This window comes from Pteropus medius, unplaced genomic scaffold, assembly GCF_902729225.1.
Source record: "Pteropus medius unplaced genomic scaffold, Ma_sr-lr_union100, whole genome shotgun sequence".
Lineage (NCBI taxonomy): Eukaryota > Metazoa > Chordata > Mammalia > Chiroptera > Pteropodidae > Pteropus > Pteropus medius.
In genome coordinates, this window is record NW_024351073.1 from 477,184 (window position 1) to 499,220 (window position 22,037).

Here is a 22,037-nt window from a genome sequence, read left to right on the forward strand (position 1 = left end):
CCATGGTAATAATGAGTCATTGGAAAGATTAAACAACTTCCTCATTTTTACTTTATAAGTCCCTCTGTAACTGCATGCCTCTGAGCTTTATACTAGTCTCAGGTTTGAAGTACCCAGGTTCAAAAACAGTTCGTTTCTTGCTCAATAAAATATTCATATCAAATAAAACTCTCTTATTTTGTCTTGACACCTTGAATATCAAAAAAGCTTAAATAGTCCAAGGTGTTTATTGGGACAGGAACAATATGAGCTGATAGCTATAATTTTTAGTGCATAGGTTACAAATATTCAGTGCTACTGTGATCAGATTTTGTGTTCACTTCGATGGGACTGTTTAATTTTATAAACATGTACCGAACAGTCTTTATGTGCTGGTGATATAATACATAGACACAGTTATTGTCTGACCTCAAATTAGTTTATAATCTAGTGAGGAACATAAGTAAATAAACGGTTTCCTGCTCTGAAAACTTGTGGGACATTAGGTGTTTCCTCCAGTTATAAGTCTCTACCAAGTACCATACAAATGTTAGTTTTCATTTCTTTAGCAATTTACAGTTTACAGAAGGCTCATGTGCTTCCAAAGTGCTCCAAGCTGTCCATGAGGAAGCCATGGCCCGAGAAAAGGAGGGTACTGACTGTTTGCTCGTTGTCACTTGGGCAGGAAATGAAGGAAGATTATTGCCTACTAATAGTTTATCACATTTACTTATAACAAATCTCAGGCTTCTAGTCTGCTGTACTGCCACCCAAGGTAGAAAGAGAAAGTGGAAGAAGTTAAGATGCATTATTACAAGAGTCCAGAGGAAGGAGGGGAGCCTTGATTGGGAGAAACCAGATAAGATGTTAGAGCTGGGCCTAGAATGGTGAATAGGAGCTGGGGCTGACCATAGGTGGAGACGATAGCTTAAGACAAAGGTTCTAGAATGGGCTTCTCTATCTCTAGACTCATCATTTTCTTGTGCCTACATTTTCCTTTTTCTTCCCTACTCACATTATATGCTCACCATACCAAGCTACTTGCTGTTCCCCAAACCCATCTAGGTTTCTCAAGCCTTCTTTTAAGTCATGCAGTATCTTTATCTATACATCTCCAGCCAACAACCCCTGGTTGTTTGTCTTTCTGAAAAATGTCTATGGAATCCTGGAGGAGCTCTTCTAGATGGGATGAAGCAAGAATATCTGAAGGATGTAAGGGGTGAACTCCAGGGAATACTAAGGTGCACAGCTCAGATCCCCTCTCTAGGACCAAAGCACACATGCCCCCACTTATCAAGAGTACTGTCTGCTGATTGCTTCAAGCTAAGGCCCTCTTCAGGATAGACATTCTAGCCCCATTGCTTCAATTTGGAACAGATTTAAAGAACCAGGGCTCCCAGGGGAAGTTGCTGAGGCCTTTGTTGAAAATGCATCGGAGTTCGACTTCTTCTCCTGTCCAATCCTGCCTCCCTCACACAATATAGGTATTGTTCCTGACGACATTCCACAATAAGCCACCAACTTGTAAATCTCTATCTCAGTGTCTGTTTTCCTGGGATCCCAACCTATGACACCCAATATACAACATTTTCCGTGTTGATAAGGCACCATTTTAAGTCTAAAAATCAAGTAAGTACATATTTTATGAATGAAAATTGTGTTCTTGATTCTTTTGATGTTCAGAACATATAATGCTTACTATCTTTTGTGATCTCTCTGCTCACAGGCCCTGCTGGTCCAGCTACTGACTCATGGCCTTTCTTAGGCACATCATTTAAGATCCTTGGTCTCATTTTAAACCAGCCAGGAAATTGGGCCCTAACTCCAGACTAGAGACCTTTGAAAATCACGTTAAGGCCACGGTAATTCAATTTCTGTTACTTGGGTTGTATTTTATGCTCTGTTTCAAGCTGTCACTTTTTAATCCTCCTGATTTTCATTGTTTATTAAAGGATGAATGATATACTATAACCTTGATTTAATCAGCTAGACCAAATATGTGAGATGGAGGCCATGTGATATCGGGAAGGCTGCCAACCAAATAAAATTTTCTAGGATGGAAAACAAGTAAATTGAGGGAGTCAAAATTTTGCCTCATGGTTAGCTTATTGCAATAGTTAGTGATAAAGATACATGGTGGTTTGAAATTGTGTCTATGCTACATATTCAGTCAACATACCCAAATATGGAGGAAATGTACTCATAAGGCAAATACGACCCTGGACATTTGCATGGGCGGCATGACAGCGTAACTCTCGAAATACTGGCTATAAGGTAGCATAAAAACTCCCCCAGGTCTCTAACATCCTGATTTGGGTTACATGCACCCAGTCTAGTAATTTGATGTTGTAGCCTAACCATACAAGTTTATGTGTTTCTTTGGTAATACTTTTTTGTTAGAATTAAAGATTTAGAATTGGAGCTGCCTTACATTACAATTATTTATTGCCTTATTTGCCTTGCCTTCTGGGCTATAAATGGTCTGTGGTCAGCAACCGTGGCTTATTCTTTTTCTATATCCTGAAGTACCCTGCACAGGAATTTGTAGGCAATGTGTTACCAATAAGCAATGCTGAATTTCATTTAGGGCTAGGAGAACATTCAGAATTCATTTATTTGAAATGTCTCCTTTTTGAAATGAAGAAACTGAAACTCTGAGCACTAGGAAATAAATTATTTATTGAAGGGCTAATTTGGGCAAACCACATAATATGCATTAATTAAAATGAGAAAATGCGGAACTCAAACATACTTATTTCTTATCTTTTTACTTACATCTGATTAGAAAGTAAATTGCCCATAATTAATTTAAAAACTTTGCTTGTTAAAAAGCACCTTATCTTACAGGATGGCTTCTTGTGTTTATAAGTCTTGCTTGATAAACTTCTGTTTCCTAAATATTTTTTCCTTTTTTGGTAGAAAGTAAAATATCTTATATTTACTTGCATTTAAGGAAAAATTTGATGATTTCTTCCTTCTTTAAAGTAATTATCTGCAGACTGATTACCCTTTAAACCTTAAAATCATATATATCTATGAAATCTATTATTAATCTGATATTTGGAATTTCTTGGTAATTAATGGTTATAAATATTAGGTAATAAAAAATTTTAATATATTAATGTATGTTTCCATAGCAGTTTCCTATGTGACACTTTGATAAAATTTGTTCGCTTGCTTTCTTGGCCACAGCTATATTTTCCCCTCCATTGAGTGTTTTCTTTGTCAAATATCAAATAAAATTCTAGAACAAATTAAATGAATAGTAAGCTTAAAAGCAAGCTGGCTTCATGGGCATGATACCTCTGCATTTGCACAGGGACCCATGCTTAGAAGGGCTATTTGCTTGTTTTAATGCTGTGTTGTTGCTGTCTTAAAAATTCTTAAGAATTCTTTTTTCTTTTAAATAACTTTTTTATTTTTCAATTATAGTTGGATACAATACTGAATTAGTTTTTAGGTGTACAACACAGTGATTAGACATTTATATAATTTACAAAGTGACCATCCCAATAAATCTAGTATACATCTGACACCATACATAGTTATTACAATATTATTGACTATATATTCCTGATGCCATATTTTACACCCCCATGACTATTTTTAACTACCAATTTGTACTTCTTAATCTCTTCCAGGTTGTGGGGTAAGAATTCTTTAACGAGGACTCTGCATTTTCATTTTGCACAAATTAAGTAACCAGTCTTACTTAGAAGTAATTTGAAACACCACAAACTCCTATCTTTCCTTCACAGTTCAAGTAAATATTAAAAATGTTTCTTTTGTAAAATATCAATTAAAGAATGCTTGAGAATTGGAATGGTAGAGTTGAGACTATCTCTAAAGCTTTTCATTATTTTTAAATTTTTCTCTGAGTTAAATGCATTCAACAACTTTTCTGTTTGTCTTAGTAGATACAAAAGTGAATTGTTTTATTGATGGAGGACCGTGGGTGTATTGGTTATAATTCTAGGTTTGATGATACATAAAACAGGACGAATTTTTCTGGAATGGCCAGTGAATTTCACATGTCTAGAAACCAGATCTATCACATTCGTAACTGTTTCCCTAGCGTTTTGCACAGTGCATGACATACAGTAGGAAGAATTGCTTTTCTAATCAAATATCTGGCTTTTATAGCTTTGATTTTGAATATTCTCTTCCTCCTATTATTAAATGTAGAAAATCAAAATGAATCGATATTCCTGGTTACCTGAGACCTAGTTAAATGAGATTTTACCGAATACTGTGTCCATTGTTGAAATATGTACCAAAAATATCAAATTTGCAAATTTTTGCACAGAAAATCTTAGGTGGAGGGTGTGGAAATAGAGGAATGAGATTTGGAGAACATGAGCATAAGGAAATAAGGGAGGGTAATTGATAATGTCCAGAGAAAACTGATTCCCTGATATCACCTTATAATTTAAGATTCAGATGAAATTAGTTCAATCACATATGCATTAAGAGACTCAGCTTCTTTCCTATTCTCTCCAGGGATTTCTTGAGAGAGATAGGTTATATTTCTTGGAGTCACTTGGTCCTGAGTTCTTGCTTCTGCTAAATCGATTGAATTTGACAATTATCTTGCTTTGTCCTCAAATACTGTTCCTTTTCCATGTCATGGCTCAACCTGTGGGGACTGACACAAATGGTAACAGATTTTAATAAAGATTTGGAATATGGGAAGGGTTATGCTTCCCACAAACAAAAGCACTTTAAATTTAATAGTAATGTGTTCCCATTACTTCTGCCATCCTAATGGTGGGAATTTCTCAATGAATAACCTTTCTCCTTGGGATCTAGTTACCAGCCATGTTACTCCGTTCCCTTTCTCTGTGATTCATGCTGATCTCCTTCCCTGCTCTCTCTCACTACTTGTCCTGATCACTGTATTCCATCTCTCTCCAGACCATGACCACATATCTATGATCTCACATTGTTTATAAATAAAGACAGTCCTCTCCAGGGTAGGAATTCTAGTGAAAACTGAGAAAAAAAGACTACAAAATACATATTTATAATTATTAAATTTATCCTAAATAAAAATGGTTTGGTGCACACAGTTCTTTGACTTGCTCCTCAAATATCTCTTCACTTTTTTCTTTCCCTTCACCTTTTACATTTCTTTTAATCATGGAGGAAAAAAATTGCTGTGATCAAAAAAAAATATTTCATGAAAAACTTTATTCTCATGTTGTAGCATAACAAAAACATGTTTTTCAAACCATGCAGATGAGTGTTAAAAAAAATTACAGTAATTAGTCAATTAGTAAGGGTTTTTGGAGTTAACAAAGTTGGTTTCTTTTTTTCCACTTCACTTTTTGTATTTTACTTATTTCATTTGTTAAACCACTTTATTGAAGTGTGATTAATATACAAAAAGCTTTTCATATTTGACATATACAGTGTAATGAGTTTGGAGATAAGTATACACCCATGAAACTATCACCACAATCTATGCCATTAACATATCTATTATCTCCAAAAGTTTCTTTCTACGCTCTTTATTATTATTTGTGTGTGTGTGTGATAAGAACACAATATATTATCTACCCTCTTAAAAATTTTTAAGAATACAATACAGTATTGTTAATTACAGACACTATGATGTACAGCAGGTCTCTAGGATTTACTCATCATGTGTAACTGAGTACCATTTGACTAACACTTTTCATTTCCTCCATCTCCGCTCCCCGCTCCTGGCAACCACCGTTTTATTCTCTGCTACTATCTGTTTGACTATTTTAGATTCCTCACATAAGTAGTATCACACAGTGTTTGTTCTTCTGTGTCTGGCTTATTTCACTTAGCATAATGTCCTCCAGTTTCATCCATGTTGTCGCAAATGGCAATATCCTTCTTTGTTGAGAGATTTCATCATGGATGGATGTTGAATTTTGTCAAATGCTTTTTATTTATCTGTTAAAATAATAATTATGATTTTTATTCTTCACTCCTCTGCTAGTGTGGTATATCACATTTATTGATTTGCCTGTGTTGAACTATTCTTGCTTACCAGGGATAAATCCCACTTGGTCATGTGCATGATTCTTTCAATGTGCTGTTGAAATCAGTTTGCTAATATTTTTTGAAGATTTTGCACTTATGTTTATCAGAGATACTGGTCTGTAATTTTCTTTTCTTGTGGTGTCTTTTTCTGGCTTTGGTACTGGGGTGATGCTGCCCCAACAAAGTAAGTTTGGAAGTGTTTTAAAAGGATTGATATTAATTCTTCTGGGTTTTTTTGGTAGAGTTTTAAAAGGATTGATATTAATTCTTTTTTAAAATCTTTGGTATAAGCCCTCTCATCCTGAGCTTTTCTTTATTGGGAGGTTTTGATTACAGATTCAATATACTTAATCGTTATTGGTCTGTTCAGGCTTTCTATTTCTTCTTCTGTCAGTTTAGGTAGGTGTATGCTTTTAGGAATTCATCTATTTCTCCTATGTTGTCCAATTTTGTTTGTGTATAATTATTCATAAGAATCCCTTATGACCCTTTTTATTTCTGTGGCATCATTTATAATGTCGCTTCTTTCAATTCTGATTTTCTTTATTTGAGTCTTCTCTGCATTTTTCTTAATCAATCTAAGGATTTGTCAATATTTTCTTTTAAAAAAATCAATTATTAGTTTTATTGATTTTTTCCTATTATTTTTTGTCTTCTATTTCATTTATTGCTGCTCTAATCTTTTTTTATTTCCTTCCTTCTTTTAACGTTGAGCAGGTTTTGGAGCTTCTTGGAAGGAAAAGACACACAGGAAATTTTTATTTGGGGATGATTTATACACTGGAGAATTAGTGGCATATGAATTATATGTTCTTTGAAAGGAGAGACCATTTGTAAGTTGTGAAAATCTGACAGGCAATTTGTGCTCTTCCCTAAAAAAGTTTTAAAAAGAAAAACTGGCAATATTTAACCAGGTATAATCTTCTCTGAGGAAGTACTCCACTCCCACCCCTGCCAGTGACATGTTCTGGCTCTGTTGGTGTTTAGGCAGAAGAAGAGGAAGCCACAATAACACAATAAATTAATACACTTCCAAGAGACTCTTGTGAAATACTAAAGTATCCTTCCAAACCAGACAAGGCTACTTACATATTATTCATGTCAACAGAGCATTATAATGGAAACTTTTCTGAGGATCCAGATGGATACTTTATGAATTATACTTCATGAAACGAGAAAGCTTAATTCAGTTCTAATGGTTTTCACATGGCCAAGTGATGCATTTTCAAATTTGGGAACAATCTGTAAAATATTATAATGCTCATGCTTGTATGATGTTTAGTGATTACAGGAAGAGAAAGGCAGGAACATATGTCTCACCTGAAGAGCTTTTCAAATGAACAGATTCCTCACCTTCTGCCAGAAATTGTGACCACTAAATCTAGAGAGGTGCAAGTCCACATGCGGCAAGCATAGCAAATGATTCTGATACAAAATGGTCCACACTCCAAGATACACCTAAGAAACTCTATCTGGTGTAAACAGTTCAAAGAGTATCTGTTTTGCTTTTCTATTCAGTTTTTCAGGTCAATTAGCATAATTTCATTCTCTTCTTCAGAATAATTGAATCAGAATATTCATGGATGTGACCCCAAAAGAGATCATTTTCAATGTCCTTCAGAGGATTATAATAATTCATTGGTTTCCTACTAAATTTGGGATCCAGTGCTCCAGAGCAGTGTTTCTCAAAGTTGATTTAAGAATCACATATCAGAACCACCTGAGAGGTAGGTAAAATGCAGATTTCTGGGGTCCATTTCAGGCTCATTTTTAACTATCTCTGGGGTCCATTTCAGGCTCATTTTTAACTATCAATTTTTAACTATCTCTGTCCCTGATGTTTAAGAATGTACTGGAAAAGTAACAAAGAATCAAAGCCAAAGAAAAAGCAGTTATAGGACAATCAGGTAAAGCATGAAGATTAGCAGGTTCATACTAGGTGGGGTAGAACTCTGATATTTGGACAGGACACTGCCTGGTGACTGAGACTCAAGAAGACAGTCAGAGGCCATTGTTTTGGCCTACATGTCAATAAACTTGTATAAATTAGGATTAGGTCTGCACAAATAACTTGATAGGTTTTCACTTTACCTTTTATTTAATTCTGTAAAATTCAAGGTTAAGTGTGTGTGTGATTTTAGACTATGCTTCAATACCTTTCTGCCAATTGCAACACTCTGATGGCTTTGGGTTCTTGAATCTTGCTAACATTAAAATGACTTCTTTATGTATATATTTAAGTAGATCTACATAATTTTCTCTTCTTAGCTTTTATAGCTGGTTGGAAGAAGTCTATGTATGCCAGCAATCCCCATGTCTCAGTATTACAGATGCTTCTTTCTGCTCATATTCTACAGTGAATCCTTTTGAGACATAGCAAAGACCAGCTTTAGTTAGACTTGTGAAAATATGGAGATGTTTCAGCCATTGGTCTTCTCTCTTTATGAAAAATAACATGACAAATAATTTTTCAATTCTTCCATTATGAGAAATTCTAATCCCACATTGTCTGTGTGCCTTTGAGAAAAATCAGTGGCTGGCTTTCTGAGGCCAGATTAGAGGAATGATAGTTATTAAACGATCTCAAATATGTTTAATAATGAAGAAAGGAGAAAATATATATCTAAAAGTGTAAAGGTGAACCATCTAGAAGTAAAAACATTGTATCATATGTCCAGAGATCAGAGTTGAGTCCCAACTGTGACACTAACTCTGTCTTACTAGACAAAATCACCTAAAACTCCTGAAAAATTAAGTAATTGAATTGGTTCTGTACACTATAGAGTATTAGAGGTTATTACTTGAATAGATCTCTCTATATGTGTGTATATATAAAGTACATGTGTATATCTGTATATGTATGCATATATGTGTGTATACATATACATACACATATATCTTGTGTATATAAGTTACCATCAGAAAACTCAAATTTCCTATAGAATTTCTTTGAAAGTTCAGGCTCTCTCTTTGGAAGACCCACAACTATGTGTTAAGAACTCTGAATCTCAGTCAATAGTAAACGGTCATTAATTCATTCATCCATCCATCCATCCATCCATCCATCCATCCATCCATCCATCTAATGTCCTTCAAACTTTAAGGTACTAGCCAATGAAATAGTAAGCTTTGCTACAAAGGGAAGAGGAAATAAGAAGTCATTCCAATTCTATTTTGTTATTTGTTTGTTTGTTCCTTATTTTAACTCCTGGTTTTCATTTTATAGAGGGATGTTTAGGCAACTAGTCCCCTAGAGAAAGAAGCAAGTATCTTTATCTCCCTCCAGGAATGAGCAGGGTATTCAATAAATATTTGAAAGCATGAGTATATGAACATATTGCATGAATGTACTTCAGAGACCAAAATGCTAGAAGCTTCTCTATGTTCCATGCCACTTGAAGAGCTCCTTTCCAAGGTTTATTATGAAAATCAAAACCGAAGGCTTGAGGAAAAGAATATTCCTTATTCCTCTTTTGTTCAAACTTCACTACATTTGAGCAGTGAAGGACAATGGAGAGAAGAGAACGAAGAGGAAAATGAGAGAGGGAGGAATTGGGAAAAGCATTCTAGAATGCTGTATGCCCAGTCAAAAATGGAAAATTTTAGAATTCGAATGGTTTCATCAGAGTGTCATTGCCACTAACTCTCCCAAGCTTTCCACCTCTCCCTAGCTCCTTCAAATCCAAGTCTCTTCTCTTTTAAGAACAATGAAAAATTTGTACTGATGACATGGATTAATACTAATCCAGTTGAAATAGCAATTTTGTAAAGAAAATTCGGAAATAAAAACAAGTCTATCCAAATTCTTCATTCCCCTGGCTAGTCAAACTTTTCTTAAGTTTAAATTATAGCAAAGGAGAGACAATATTTATAGTTGACTTTGTCATTGTGGGAACACATGTAACCTCAGCCTCAAGGGATGCTGGGACTTCAGACGCAAGCTGGCAAAAAAAGGATCAAATGTTAGGACAAGCTGGCACAAGGGAACTGGAGAGAAATGTGAACCAGGCTACTTGTGGTTGTCTTTGCAAAGGCATCTAGCTTTTGGGTTATTTTTTATTGCAGCTAGCATCCAGTTACAGATGTGGCCATGGGGAGCTCAAAGACTGCACACTGACATTCTATTTTATTATTGTTGCCCAAATGCTGTAAAATGGTTTAGTTTAATGCTTAGACTTTTCAGTACATGATTTCTTTTGGAGGAAAGATAGTCTCAGATCTTTTCATGAATGCCATCTAGTCATCTTCATTGAGGCACTCGGTAGAAGTCTAAAAATTATAAGAGACAAAGTTAAATAAAATATATGTTGGATTTTAAAAGCTGCTCCTAAGTACCCATGAATATCTTCCCAAATGTCTCTTTTTAGAAGCACAAGCGATATCTCTTTTAGGTTTATGGACAATGGTAGCCATTTTAGTCCATTATAGAGTAAAATTAGCATGTAAGTAAAATTTTGTCATTTTATGGAATCTAAAGTTGTTATGGAATCTAAAGTTGATGTTTCCAGATATCAAAGAAGATTCTGAAAAGTCATCTATTCTGTTGACACCATGGACATAAAATTAGAACCTGAAATGTAGCTAGACTCATTGCTACTATAAATCTAGCAAATTGAAATCTTTTCAAAGGTAAACAATACAGGAAGAAGGAATAGTTTCCAAATCTAAGAGTAACAAAATGTGACAATTACTACAAAAAAAAAAAAACCTTAAGAAAATAAATGAGATTTTATGTTTGACCTTGATCATAACATGAAGAAGGTTGCTCCTGGAAAAAGTGGCTTGAATTCCTCTCTTTAATTGCTCAGCATATAGAAAATGTTACATCTGTGAGTAGTCAGGGAATGATAGGAATTAAAAATTAATCCTAGCATTTAAGTAAGATCCAATCAAAACCCGCTACTGGAAATCCGGGATTTTCCTTTTGAAGTCCTTCTTTCCAAAGGTTAATTTCCAATGAAGTTTAGATTCTTAAAGTTCCTCTACAGAAATTTTTCAATTAAAGATAGGAATTTGTGCCTTTGGCCCAATTATCTATGAGCTTTCTAAATTAAATCCATAGTAACAACAGGAGCAGCTCTTTCTACCCTGGAACATATTGAATGTGGCATCAACTCCTGGTATAAATCTAACACCCTATAGTAATTCCAAAACTTTTTTGAGTCTCCTCTTTGAGAGTCTGATGGGGGCAAAAATAAGAATTCATATTTAGAAATAATTTGCCAAAAGTTCAGCAAGTTAAAAAGACCTTGAAACCCCTCAGAATCCAGATGAAAAATTCTTGAAATAGAGCTGTCTAGATGCCCAGCTACACATTTAGCTATTTTAGTAAAGTGAGTAGTGGTTCCTAAAAATGGAGTTTTGCTATGTCTCAAAAAGTTGTGATATTGTTGAACTCTGTCTAATTTGTTATGATCAAAAGAATGCCCAAAATATCATACTGTTAATTTGCCTTAACCTTTCTGTAACTGGAGGAGTAATTTAGTTTGTTGTTTTCATTCTGATATCCCAGTGAACGCTGAATGACAAAATGTTACAAAAGCCATATAAAATCTGGCAGTTTGGGAGTATGGGATAAATGAGGACAACCCAATGTGGATGTGTAGATCAGTGAAAACTACATCACATGAACGCTTGTGGTCACTGAGCCCAATTTACAACCAAATCCAGGGATCCTCTCAACAGCATCCATAAATCTATTGTTTTCAAGCCTCTGCTTAGATACTTCAGTGAAGGAGAGTTTATTTACTCAAGTAATTCACTGTATTTTTGCAGAGCAGAAAATATTAATATTAATATGTTAATACGTATTAATGAAGTAAATTTTATTTGTTTAGTTAGAATGGAGCTATCACTATCTACAGCATAATGTTGAGAAGATCAAAGAGCTATCTCTAAAATATTTAGAACAATGACTTGCTTATGAAAAAATACTTTGGCTCAATGTGAAGAAAATGTTAACAACCAAAAGAAAAGAGTATATTTCCTAGTACAAATAGAAATTTGAGCAGAAGCGAGAAACCTGCTTTTTAAGATTGAGTGTGTAGTCTTGCATCAAATATCTGTTTGAATTAAGATTGAATTAAGGCATCTCCCAAATTTAAGATCTCAATTTAAGTGTAACAAGGCAAATTCATAGAAGATCAGACTTATAACACTTTCTCTGTAACACTTTAAAATATGTACAGATTGACAACAATGGCACCTTGTATAGCTAATGTTCTATCTCATGCTTTAGGCCTTCTTTATTTGGACCTTATGATCATTCAGAAAGTGAGAAATCCCCATTGATGGAAAAAAAAAATGACTTGTGGAGCCAGTGAAGAGGAAGCATGCACTAATTTAAGAAAGCTCAAGGCATCTTCATGTAGAAATGGTAAATGGCCCTCATCTGCTTACATCGGCTTGCTTGGCAGCTATGAAATTAAGTGTTCTGAAAGAAATAAAGCTTTATTTCTTTAAGAATATTCTAAAATTCACCAACTTTGCCACTGAGTTTGGCTTTTATTTTCCTTCCCAGGACACAAAAATAGCAATAATGGTAGCAATAAAAGGTATTCTCAACTGTCTTTTTCTCCCCCATGAAACTTAGGAGGAATCTGTGGACATCTTTGTTCAACAACTTTTCTAGAGCTCTCAACATTTCCAACTAATTTAATACAATTTGTCATCAAGCTGATTTCTTTTCCTTGCAGCTGCATTTCCAAATAATTCCATCCCATTTGCTGGGTTCTACGGGTTGCTTCTCATTTCTCAGGGATAGAAATAGCCTTCCATGGGGTAATGAAGCTCCCACGGCTGGCTGCAAGATTCCCTTTTAACACCGGCCTCTTAAGCCTCCAAAATATTCTTCCTCTTTTGTCATAGCCAATTCGTAAATTGTGTTGGTATTATTAAAGAAGATACAAATGATGAAGATGCCAGATTAATCCCTGTTCTTAGAGAGAAGGAAAGAAATCTGCAGCAAGCCATCCTGTTTCTAGAAAAAATGAGATTCATCTGAATTCTCATTCTAAATGGCTGCAATAAGTCCCTTTAGAATCATTGTTGCAATTTGTTTTCACCAAAGGCTCTTCTAGATACTATATGGGGTTTTGTTGTGAATAGTGCCAAGATTAATAATGCCAAGACTAAAGGTCATAAAAATGCAACATTGAATGTTGGAAAGCCACATAGAACCCAAGATCCCTGGTCTGAGAAAATTTGATGGTTCAGTGATTCTATTTTGAAACCCAGTTTTATATTTTGGTTTGTCTTCAAAGTTAGCATAGAAGTCCAAACAAGTAGAATGATCCATTACCAAATAATGCCCAGTAATTTTCTTGATTCTTATTATTTCTTCTGTCACTTGTTCATCTCCTTTGTCTTCATATTGCTGGTCTGTCTGTAGGTTCGAGTGAAGATTATGAAATATCAGAATTTTCCCTGTGAAAATCCCCCAAACAAATCTGGAAAGATAATCAGAAGATAATTGAGTCATATCCTGAAAATTGTTTGGTTAGAACTGGGAACATACTTCATTTAGAGAAATAATGCTGTGATGGTTGGTTGATTGGTTGGCAGCTAGTCTAATCCACAGAAGCCTAACTTTTATATTTTCAAACTATTTTAGTAGTTCATTTCATCAACAACTATTTATAGAGTATTTGTGATTGGTTAGTGGATGTGCTGAGCACTGAGAATACTTTAATGAATAAAAAATTGCCACTGTCCTCAAGGAATTTACAGTTTATTTGGGGACAACAAGTACCAGACAATTGGGGGCTAGTAAGATAAACTATGTTTCAGAGGTAGATTCAAAATCTAGATCTTCTTTTCGTACTTTTATAACATAATTAATCAAAATGAGTCTTCATTTCCTGACCCAAGCTCATTGCTTTTTAGAGATAATAGAGAATAAACTTGTGAGACTGTTTGAGAATCATGGAGACTAAGAAAATTATTAAAAGACTCAAGACGGAAATATCTTCAAGTTAACCAAAAAGACTAAAATGTCATTTCCAGAAAATATTAACTAGTATGTGTGATGTGAATTTCAAGTAAGCTTTTAGGAAACAATAATAGTTTATGAATACATAGAATTGAAAGCAGGGATTACTATGGTTTCTCCAAAAGGTAATGAATTCCTATTTTGATAAGATGATTTGAGTAACAGAGAAGAGAAAAGTAATTGATGGAAATCTAAATTTTACCAAGACACTTGGCAAAAGATGGAATAATATAGCACTCTTTAAAACAACCCATACAATTGAATCAATTTTTTAAAAAAATCAAAGTATCTAAGTTTGTAACAGGAGAAGATATAGAAGATATACTTATTCAGTTTGAGGATGAAGAAAATCAAATCTAGAGGGATAGAGTGTATCGAATGACAGATTTGGGAGCTCAAAAGAGTTTCACAGGCTATAAGAAAACAAAAAAATCAAAGCTATTACAAAGAAGATGATCAATATGGATGACAGATTAAAATTATCTAACATAAAAATAATGTTATCTTCAAAGTAGAAGCTCCAATAAATGTAAAAGGAAATATATGTAGAGCTAAAATATATAGCTCATTTCAATGTATCTTGAAATGAGGAGCTAAATTTTTCTTACATTACGTGCCAGGAAAAATTGAAGCCAAAATTTGGACATTAAAACAAATTCTAATTACTGAACATCGAGGTTAATTTCAACAGAATCAGGCTGGCTCAGTGTTTTCTCTAGTGACACTTAATTCCTCAAATCAAAGAAGACTTCGTCCCATATTTGAAGAAGAAAGTGACCCAAGAATTTTATTTCCAGTCAAGTTGTTGAGCAAATGTAAAGACAAAGAACTTTCATTTTCAGACATGAAAGATATCAAGAAAATTCATACTGGTGAGTTCCTCTTGAAAATAAAATCTAACCAACTAAAGGATAATTTAAAATAAAAATCTCAATTTGGGAATGTATAAATAAAGGGCTGAGAGTGAATGTTAAATTAATTTAAACATAAAATTAATATGAGTAATAAATTGGTGGTCGCAGAATAGAGTATAAATGTTATAAACTTTTAAACAAGAAAATAAGGTATAAAAATCTGGAATTATGGCGAAGTTACATAACTAAATTGGAGGAAGTGTAATTTTTTTTATTTTTAAAATGTTTTAGATCTATTTTTATTTGTCAGTTTGTTTTTAATTAATGTCTTTTTAAAAAACAATTTAAGATTTACATAAAAATTGAGCATAAAGTACAGAGTGTTCTCATATACTCCTTCCTCTGAACACACAGCGTCTCTTATTTTTAACATCTTGTATTAGTGTGGTTCATTTGTTACAATTGATGAACCAATACTGATAAATAATTATAAACTATAGTCCATAATTTACATTAGGGTTTTAATAAATGTATAATGACATTTATCCACCATTACAATATCATATACAATAGTTTCATTGCCTTAAAAATCCCCTGTGCTCCATCTCTTCACCCCTCCCTCCCTCCCTCTGACCCCTTGGCAAATATTGATCTTCTTACTGTTCCACAGTTTTGCCTTTTTACATAATATTTTAAAGCAGTAATTTAATTGATATTATCTAAAATTAAAACATGTAGTAAAAAAATTCATATGGCTTCCATCCCTAACAGTTTTCATTCCATTTTCTTAACTTTAGAAAAAATTGTCTTGTATAAAGAAACACTTATTTGAAGTTTACAATTAACTTCAGTTTTAATTCCTTTCCTTTTTAAAATTCAAGAAAAATATTTTTACACTGTTAATTTGAAAATAGTATGCAGGATATGATCATAGTTTTATTGATTTTTTTCTGAATATATCTATCTGTCCATTTACCCAGCTGTACATATAGAGATATATTTAGAATCACATTCAACAAATACAGTTATTCTGGGGTATTGAGATTTTAGATACTTTGTAGCTGCTTTTTAGGTAATTTAGAGCTATCTTTCTGTATATATATGTCATGTGTATGTATCTTATAAAATAAGAGTTATTATTTTAAATAAGCAAATCAAATATATTTAAATAAATGCAATGTAATTATGTAAGATTTTTCATTTGGGTCAAAAAATCCACCTCATAACTACAAGATACAAAAGTGAAGGCTAAGAAGTTTAAAAAACACTTCTGTTATAGATAAAAGTGAGCTTAATGAGTATATTTCAAAAGCTTAATAAAATATTAGACTGTATTAATGATGTAAAAAGAAGGACGTCCCTGTGTGTTTTGAAGACCACATCTAGAATTTTGAGTTCAGTTCTGGATGCAAATTCAAATGCTTTCAGAGAATGACTGGAATTTTGAAATAATCTAAACTAATTCATAAAAGACTAGTTTATGAAAGAGTATTCTTATTCTTCGAGATGTCAGAGAATTCAGTGTGTATGAACAGGTAGAAACTATGGAGAGGAGTAATCTAATCCAGTGATATAAAATCTTCCTGAAAGGACTCTCTACCACAGATGTCTAAACATAAGTTGCTCAACCTTTTGATAGGGATGCTGTGGTAGGACTTCAAATCTCAGGCAGGTTATAAGAGTAAAAGATCTATAATTCTCTAAAATATTATCAGTTCTAAGATCAAAGTCTAGAAAAAAGTGATGATATGATGAGCACAGTGTTTTCACAATCAAATAAATCCACTGAAAGCCATACTGATGCTACATTGGGTAATCATTACCAAGTATGAACTACCAGCATTTTAACAAGCAGTTTGTATCCTTCATCACTCCAAACGTTTGGGAAGATTTTTTTCTCAAGGGACAGTGGTAATAATGGGGAAAGACTATGTATTAATTAAGACGTATATTTTTTTAAGGCGTGAAATTTTGTGATTGATACAAAAATAACATTGCTTACCCACCAATTTTTTTTAGCCTGATTCTCAAAATTTAAGTTGAGAGAAGAAGGTATAATATATGTGCACATAACATATGCAAATATATAATTAAAGGTCAACGTTTATGAAATATAGCAATGTCTGCTTCTATCTCTCTATCTTCCACACTCCGTACCTCTTTCTTTCTAGATTGTGGAGATTTTTAACTCCAAGTGGTCCTAGTAATCATTAAATCCAACTGCTACATTGAAACAATGAGAAAACTGAGGCTCAGAAAGATTAAGCAAATTGCTCAAAGTCACCTAGTTCCCAAAGGAGGTAATTCTAAACCTCAGTAGTCCTGACTCCCAGCTGTAGTTCATTAGCTTGCATCAGGAACTGAAATCTTTGTGCCTTTATTTTTGTCTCATAGTGGCTTCCTGAAATAGTGCAATGCTTTGTGCAAAAGTCTTTTCAGTACATATCTGCCACAAACATTTGAATACACTACGATCTTTGGCATTCTCCTGTTGTGTGTATGTACTAGAGTGCTATGCCTGTATAGTCTATTTAATTAAATTTTGAGTTCTTTGCAGATACTTTTCATCTTCCTTTCTTCCTCTGTACAAGGAAATATTTCTTTGAAGAAATTTCTTTTCTTTTCTTTTCTTTCTTTCTTTTTCTTTTCTTTTCTTTCTTTCTTTCTTTCTTTCTTTCTTTCTTTTTTTTTTTTTTTTTTTTTTTTTTTTTGAGATTATTGAGTAGACAAAAGGAACCCTGCATAGGTCAAGGTTTGGATTTGCAAACAATAAGATCCATTCTGCCTGATCTAAGTAGTTTTAAGCAGCAAGAACTTTACTGCAGAACTTTAGATCATACAATCTCCAGAAACACTAGAGAAATAGGCTTGTATGCTACACAATTGGGAACAGTGATGCCAGGAAAAATACCTTTTATATAAGAAGCTATTCCATTTAAAATCATGCTGCTACTGCATACTACTAAACCCTCCATCTGCCAGGCCTCTGCAACATGGGGAACAGAGTCCTATACAACTACTAGAACAACTTTTATTGTGGTGAAAGGGCTCCCTTTGGGGTCACTGGAGATTCCAGTGCAAATAACTCTCATTTTCAGGAGGTATCCATGACAATCTCAACACCTCTGCACAGAGTATGACTCTTCAAAGCACAAACTAATGGTGCCTAAGAGACTGTGGTTCTGGGCCATGAAAACTCATCATGAGTTTCTCTTGATTCGCTGAAACTCCTTCTCTGTGGCCGGGGTCATATAAGGGGCCTCCCATGTGCAGCGCAGCCCACAAGTGTGTTCCTTTCTTAGTCTCATCGCATTCAGAAAGGATGCCCTTTTTGGTGCAATGGAAGAGCTTCTGGCTAGGCGAGTTTCTATTTCATTAATAGAAACATTCACTAGCAGTGGTGTTGCATTTGCCTAAGAATTCAATTAATTTTTTTTTCTAATGACATTGTGTAATTAAGCAGGTAGTTTTGTATTTTAGGAGTGGGTTTTTTAATCTGGAGCATATTTTCTAAGTTAAAGTAACAAGCATACTTTATAATTATCACTGCTGTCTTCCCAACTTTGATGCATTTAAGTGAAGTTCCTATTATTCATGGTAAGAGGAGAGAATTGAAAAGGTAACAGTTGAAAAGCTTCTCTGAGGTCAACGAAGACTTCCTGGTCATAAAGTTCTTTCTGAGGGAAAGTTAGAAGATCCACCAGAGACGATAATATCATCAAAGTATTGTACTCCATATTTAATGAGACTTGGGAATAATATAAAAGAACATGCTCATCCTAGTCTGGGTTTTATTCAAACACCACACAGATGATACTTCTATCGTCTAATAAGAATCTCAGTAAAGAATAAAGTATATCTGAATGCATTCCAGCTCGGAATAGGGTTTATTTGCTGTACTCAAAAGGTGAAGAGCATTTAAATAGGGGAAGGGGAGGAGGAAGAAGAGGAATGGGAAGAGGAGGGGAAGGAGGAGCAGGAGGAGGAATGGGAAGGGGAGGGGGAGGAAGAGGAGGAGGGGGAGAGCAACAACAACAAGAAAGAAAAAGACAAGATAAGAAAAGGTGCATACAGAGTAAAATTCCAGGGCTGACTTCAAGAAGAATTTTTGCTATGAACCAAGTACATATTTTAAAAAAGATCTGTTAATACCCATATACAGGTTTTACACCTGTTATCTCCATTCAGTCACTTTTTGGCATATTGATTCTTAAAATTTGACCCAAATTCTAAAAGATTGTTTTGATTTGGAAGAATCACCTAACTGAAAGATTACTTGTTCTTTTCTAACTCGGCAACTTCCTGTGCATCTGAGAACAGAAGATGAAGAACTTAAAAAAATTTGTAAGTATTCTGCTCACTACCCAATTTATGAAAACTCATTCTATTCAACTAAAAATTTGGTATTCTATCAGAACAAAAGATGAAATATCTGACATGTAATGGGGACTCAATATGCTCTACAAAGAGTCTAGACTATAGTGAAGATAAATGCCTGAACATAGACACTCAGATAAGACTCATCTGAAATTCTGCCAGGTATATTTGCTGATAGAAGAAAGAAATGGGTAGCAACAATTGTTGAGGTAAATTCACTTCTAAATAAATAATTTATTTAACATCTACATACAAGGCTTGGAACCAATTCATTATAAAAATTTGTAATTTCACAACCCAAGGATTTCAAAATAGAAATAGATTAATATTGAATATGAATTATATGAATATGAATAATTCATATTCAGTCTGTACAATTATTTCTATACTGTGAGATCATCAGTGAGAATTTGGGGGTGGATGGGCAATTGTTGGTTTGAATAGTAGTGGAAGCCTTATGGAAGGTGAATTTTTCTGCCTATTTTTTATTTGTGAGAGGCTTGGATAGTAGTGGAAGCCTTATGGCACTACTATATATATATAGTGTGTATATGTATATATATATATATATATATATATATATATATATATATATATAAAACAATATTGGAGATTAAATACAATTTGAACCCTTTTGTGAGCAATTTTTTCAATTTTTAATGAAACATGAACTTCAAAATAAAAGTTCCCAAGACCTGTCTCAACTTTCGAAAGACTAAGCCCAGGAAGGTATCTGATAAGTTATACCTAGTAGAACAACATTTTCTTCAATGAAATTTTACAGGAATGCTCAACAGATAGAAATGATACACTCTGATGTAGGCAGTCCAAGGGGAAGTTCCCATCACCTTCAACTCCATTCTTCCCAGCTGCACCTGAGGAACTGCTGAGGAAACATTATCACCATTTAAAGCACTGTGGGAATACCACTGGTATAGGTAGGTGTCTGATAAGGCCTAATGGGTCACATCTTTTGGAACTTTTAGACAGTCCCTAGGTTAGTCAGGAAAGGGCACGTAGGTCTAATCCTGGAATATATGGCTCATCGGGTAGTTCAGAGAAGTATTTCTGGAAGAGCAGGAAGCATTTCTGTCATCTCAGAAATCATGTCTCATAGGAGGCTACTACTCATAAGGTAAACTTTAATGGAAAGTGCCAGAAGAGGGAGTAAAGAAATCTTCCCTGAAATAAGAAAGTGTCTATGCTTGAAATGAAGGCAAAGAGGAAGGAGAGGTAGAGGAAGTGAGAGCAGCGTTAGTATTTTGACCAACATGGAGCAAAAAAGACAAGATTCTGATGTTGCTACCTATAAACAACTGTCGAGCCCTTTGGCTCTGCTCTCCATACTTCCATGGGATACCTCTGTGAGACTCTGTGAACTGCAGTTGTTCAATTCAGCTCAATGGCTCATTTCTTCATGTATAAGTAATAGTGAGACATTCACATAAAGGAAATAGCATTATAACCAGTTTAGAATATTTAAAATGGAATCCTGCATTTTATAATTGCACACAAATATCTAATTTTTAGTCTAGTATAAATGAAGAAAGAAATACAAACTTCTCGGTATCAGTTAGGTACCTCATTAGTGCTTGCCACCAAACATAATTTACTCAACTATTTTCATTCTATCTTAAAAATGACTAGATTCATTTGTTACAATTTATTGAGTACTATAATAAAGATGATGTTGTTGATGAAGTTAGCTAATAATTATCAAGCACTATGTGCTTAGTACCTTATATAGATTATCTCATTATATCCTCATAATAACCTTGAGAAACAGGAACTATTATTGTCTCCTCTTACAGATGGAGAAACAGGCTAAAAGAAGTTAAAAGATGTCTCCATGACATATTATTACCAAGTGGTGAAATATAGATTGGAATCATACTGCTCCATGTAAGCCTTACAACAATGCTGTGAAACAAGTATTATTATTATTATTTTACAGACAAGAAAGCTGATACTAAGCAATATAACCAAGATCTTATAGCTAGTAAGTGGTAGCACAGAGGTGAATCCAGAAGAGCTAACTTCAAAAGCTATGTTCCAGGTTACCTATCAGGATAAGTGAAAAATTTTATAGGGTAGAAGAACATCATTGGCTAGGATTTACATCCCTGCTCTGTCACATACCAGCTGGGTGATATTTAGCATTAATTTTCTCACCTGTAAGACAATGCTATACATATCATATTTCAGGTTGCTACGACAATTAATTTAAACAGCGACATAAAGTCTTTATTAGTTGTTCTCTCTTCCTAACATTTTTTCCCCACTGTCCTCTACCACGTGTGTTAATTTTACACTCACAAGAGTGCACCAAGCAGATGTACTAGTCATCTCTGCATATAACTCTAACTTACTTCTCTATGTCCTTCTCCAAGGCATGTAATAGTAGTTTGGAAAGCCTTGATTTTTAGAAGGGCTGCATATTTATTTTTTTCCAATATTCAAAAACATATGTGGATATCACAGAACAATTATTACCAGCACTAACAATGCTACCACATAGGAAACCACACCTGATGTACCATTAGATTAGAATGAAACTTATCTGAATCAGAATTCCTGTAGATTCCTGTGGCCAATTAAATAAAGGCCATTTAGACATTTTCCTAGTTGGCATTGTACTCTGACACAACTTTCAAGTTATGCCAAGTTGTGTAGACACAACTTACTTTAATGTTTCTCTCAGATGAAACTATTTGACTTTTAGCAGTCTCAGTCTAAAATAAGGGGAAAGAAAACAAGCAAGCACACACATACACAATTATAGGTTCAAATAAAACCCTAAAATTCTTCTGGGAGCTCATAAA

The 22,037-nt window shown here is 34.1% G+C and overlaps 1 protein-coding gene across 11 annotated transcripts in view; it reads right to left on the reverse strand.

Annotated features, from left to right (window-relative positions):
* The window catches only part of FBXO4 (F-box protein 4), a 394,712-nt gene that overhangs the window by 231,347 nt on the left and 141,328 nt on the right, over window positions 1-22,037 (reverse strand). Inside the window, exons 7-8 of one of the 11 annotated variants that reach the window (XM_039842574.1) lie at window positions 13,295-13,378; window positions 3,535-4,615 (exon numbers count right to left, since the gene is read on the reverse strand). The exons of 3 other annotated variants lie outside the window; for them this stretch is intronic. In XM_039842574.1, the coding sequence (XP_039698508.1) occupies window positions 4,604-4,615; window positions 13,295-13,378 (96 nt within the window). In that variant the 3' untranslated portion in view covers window positions 3,535-4,603. Of the gene's footprint in view, window positions 1-3,534; window positions 4,625-10,138; window positions 10,264-10,703; window positions 13,443-22,037 lie in introns of those variants that run through there. 7 more of the 11 variants (XM_039842571.1, XM_039842570.1, XM_039842579.1 and 4 more) reach the window with 7 other exon arrangements.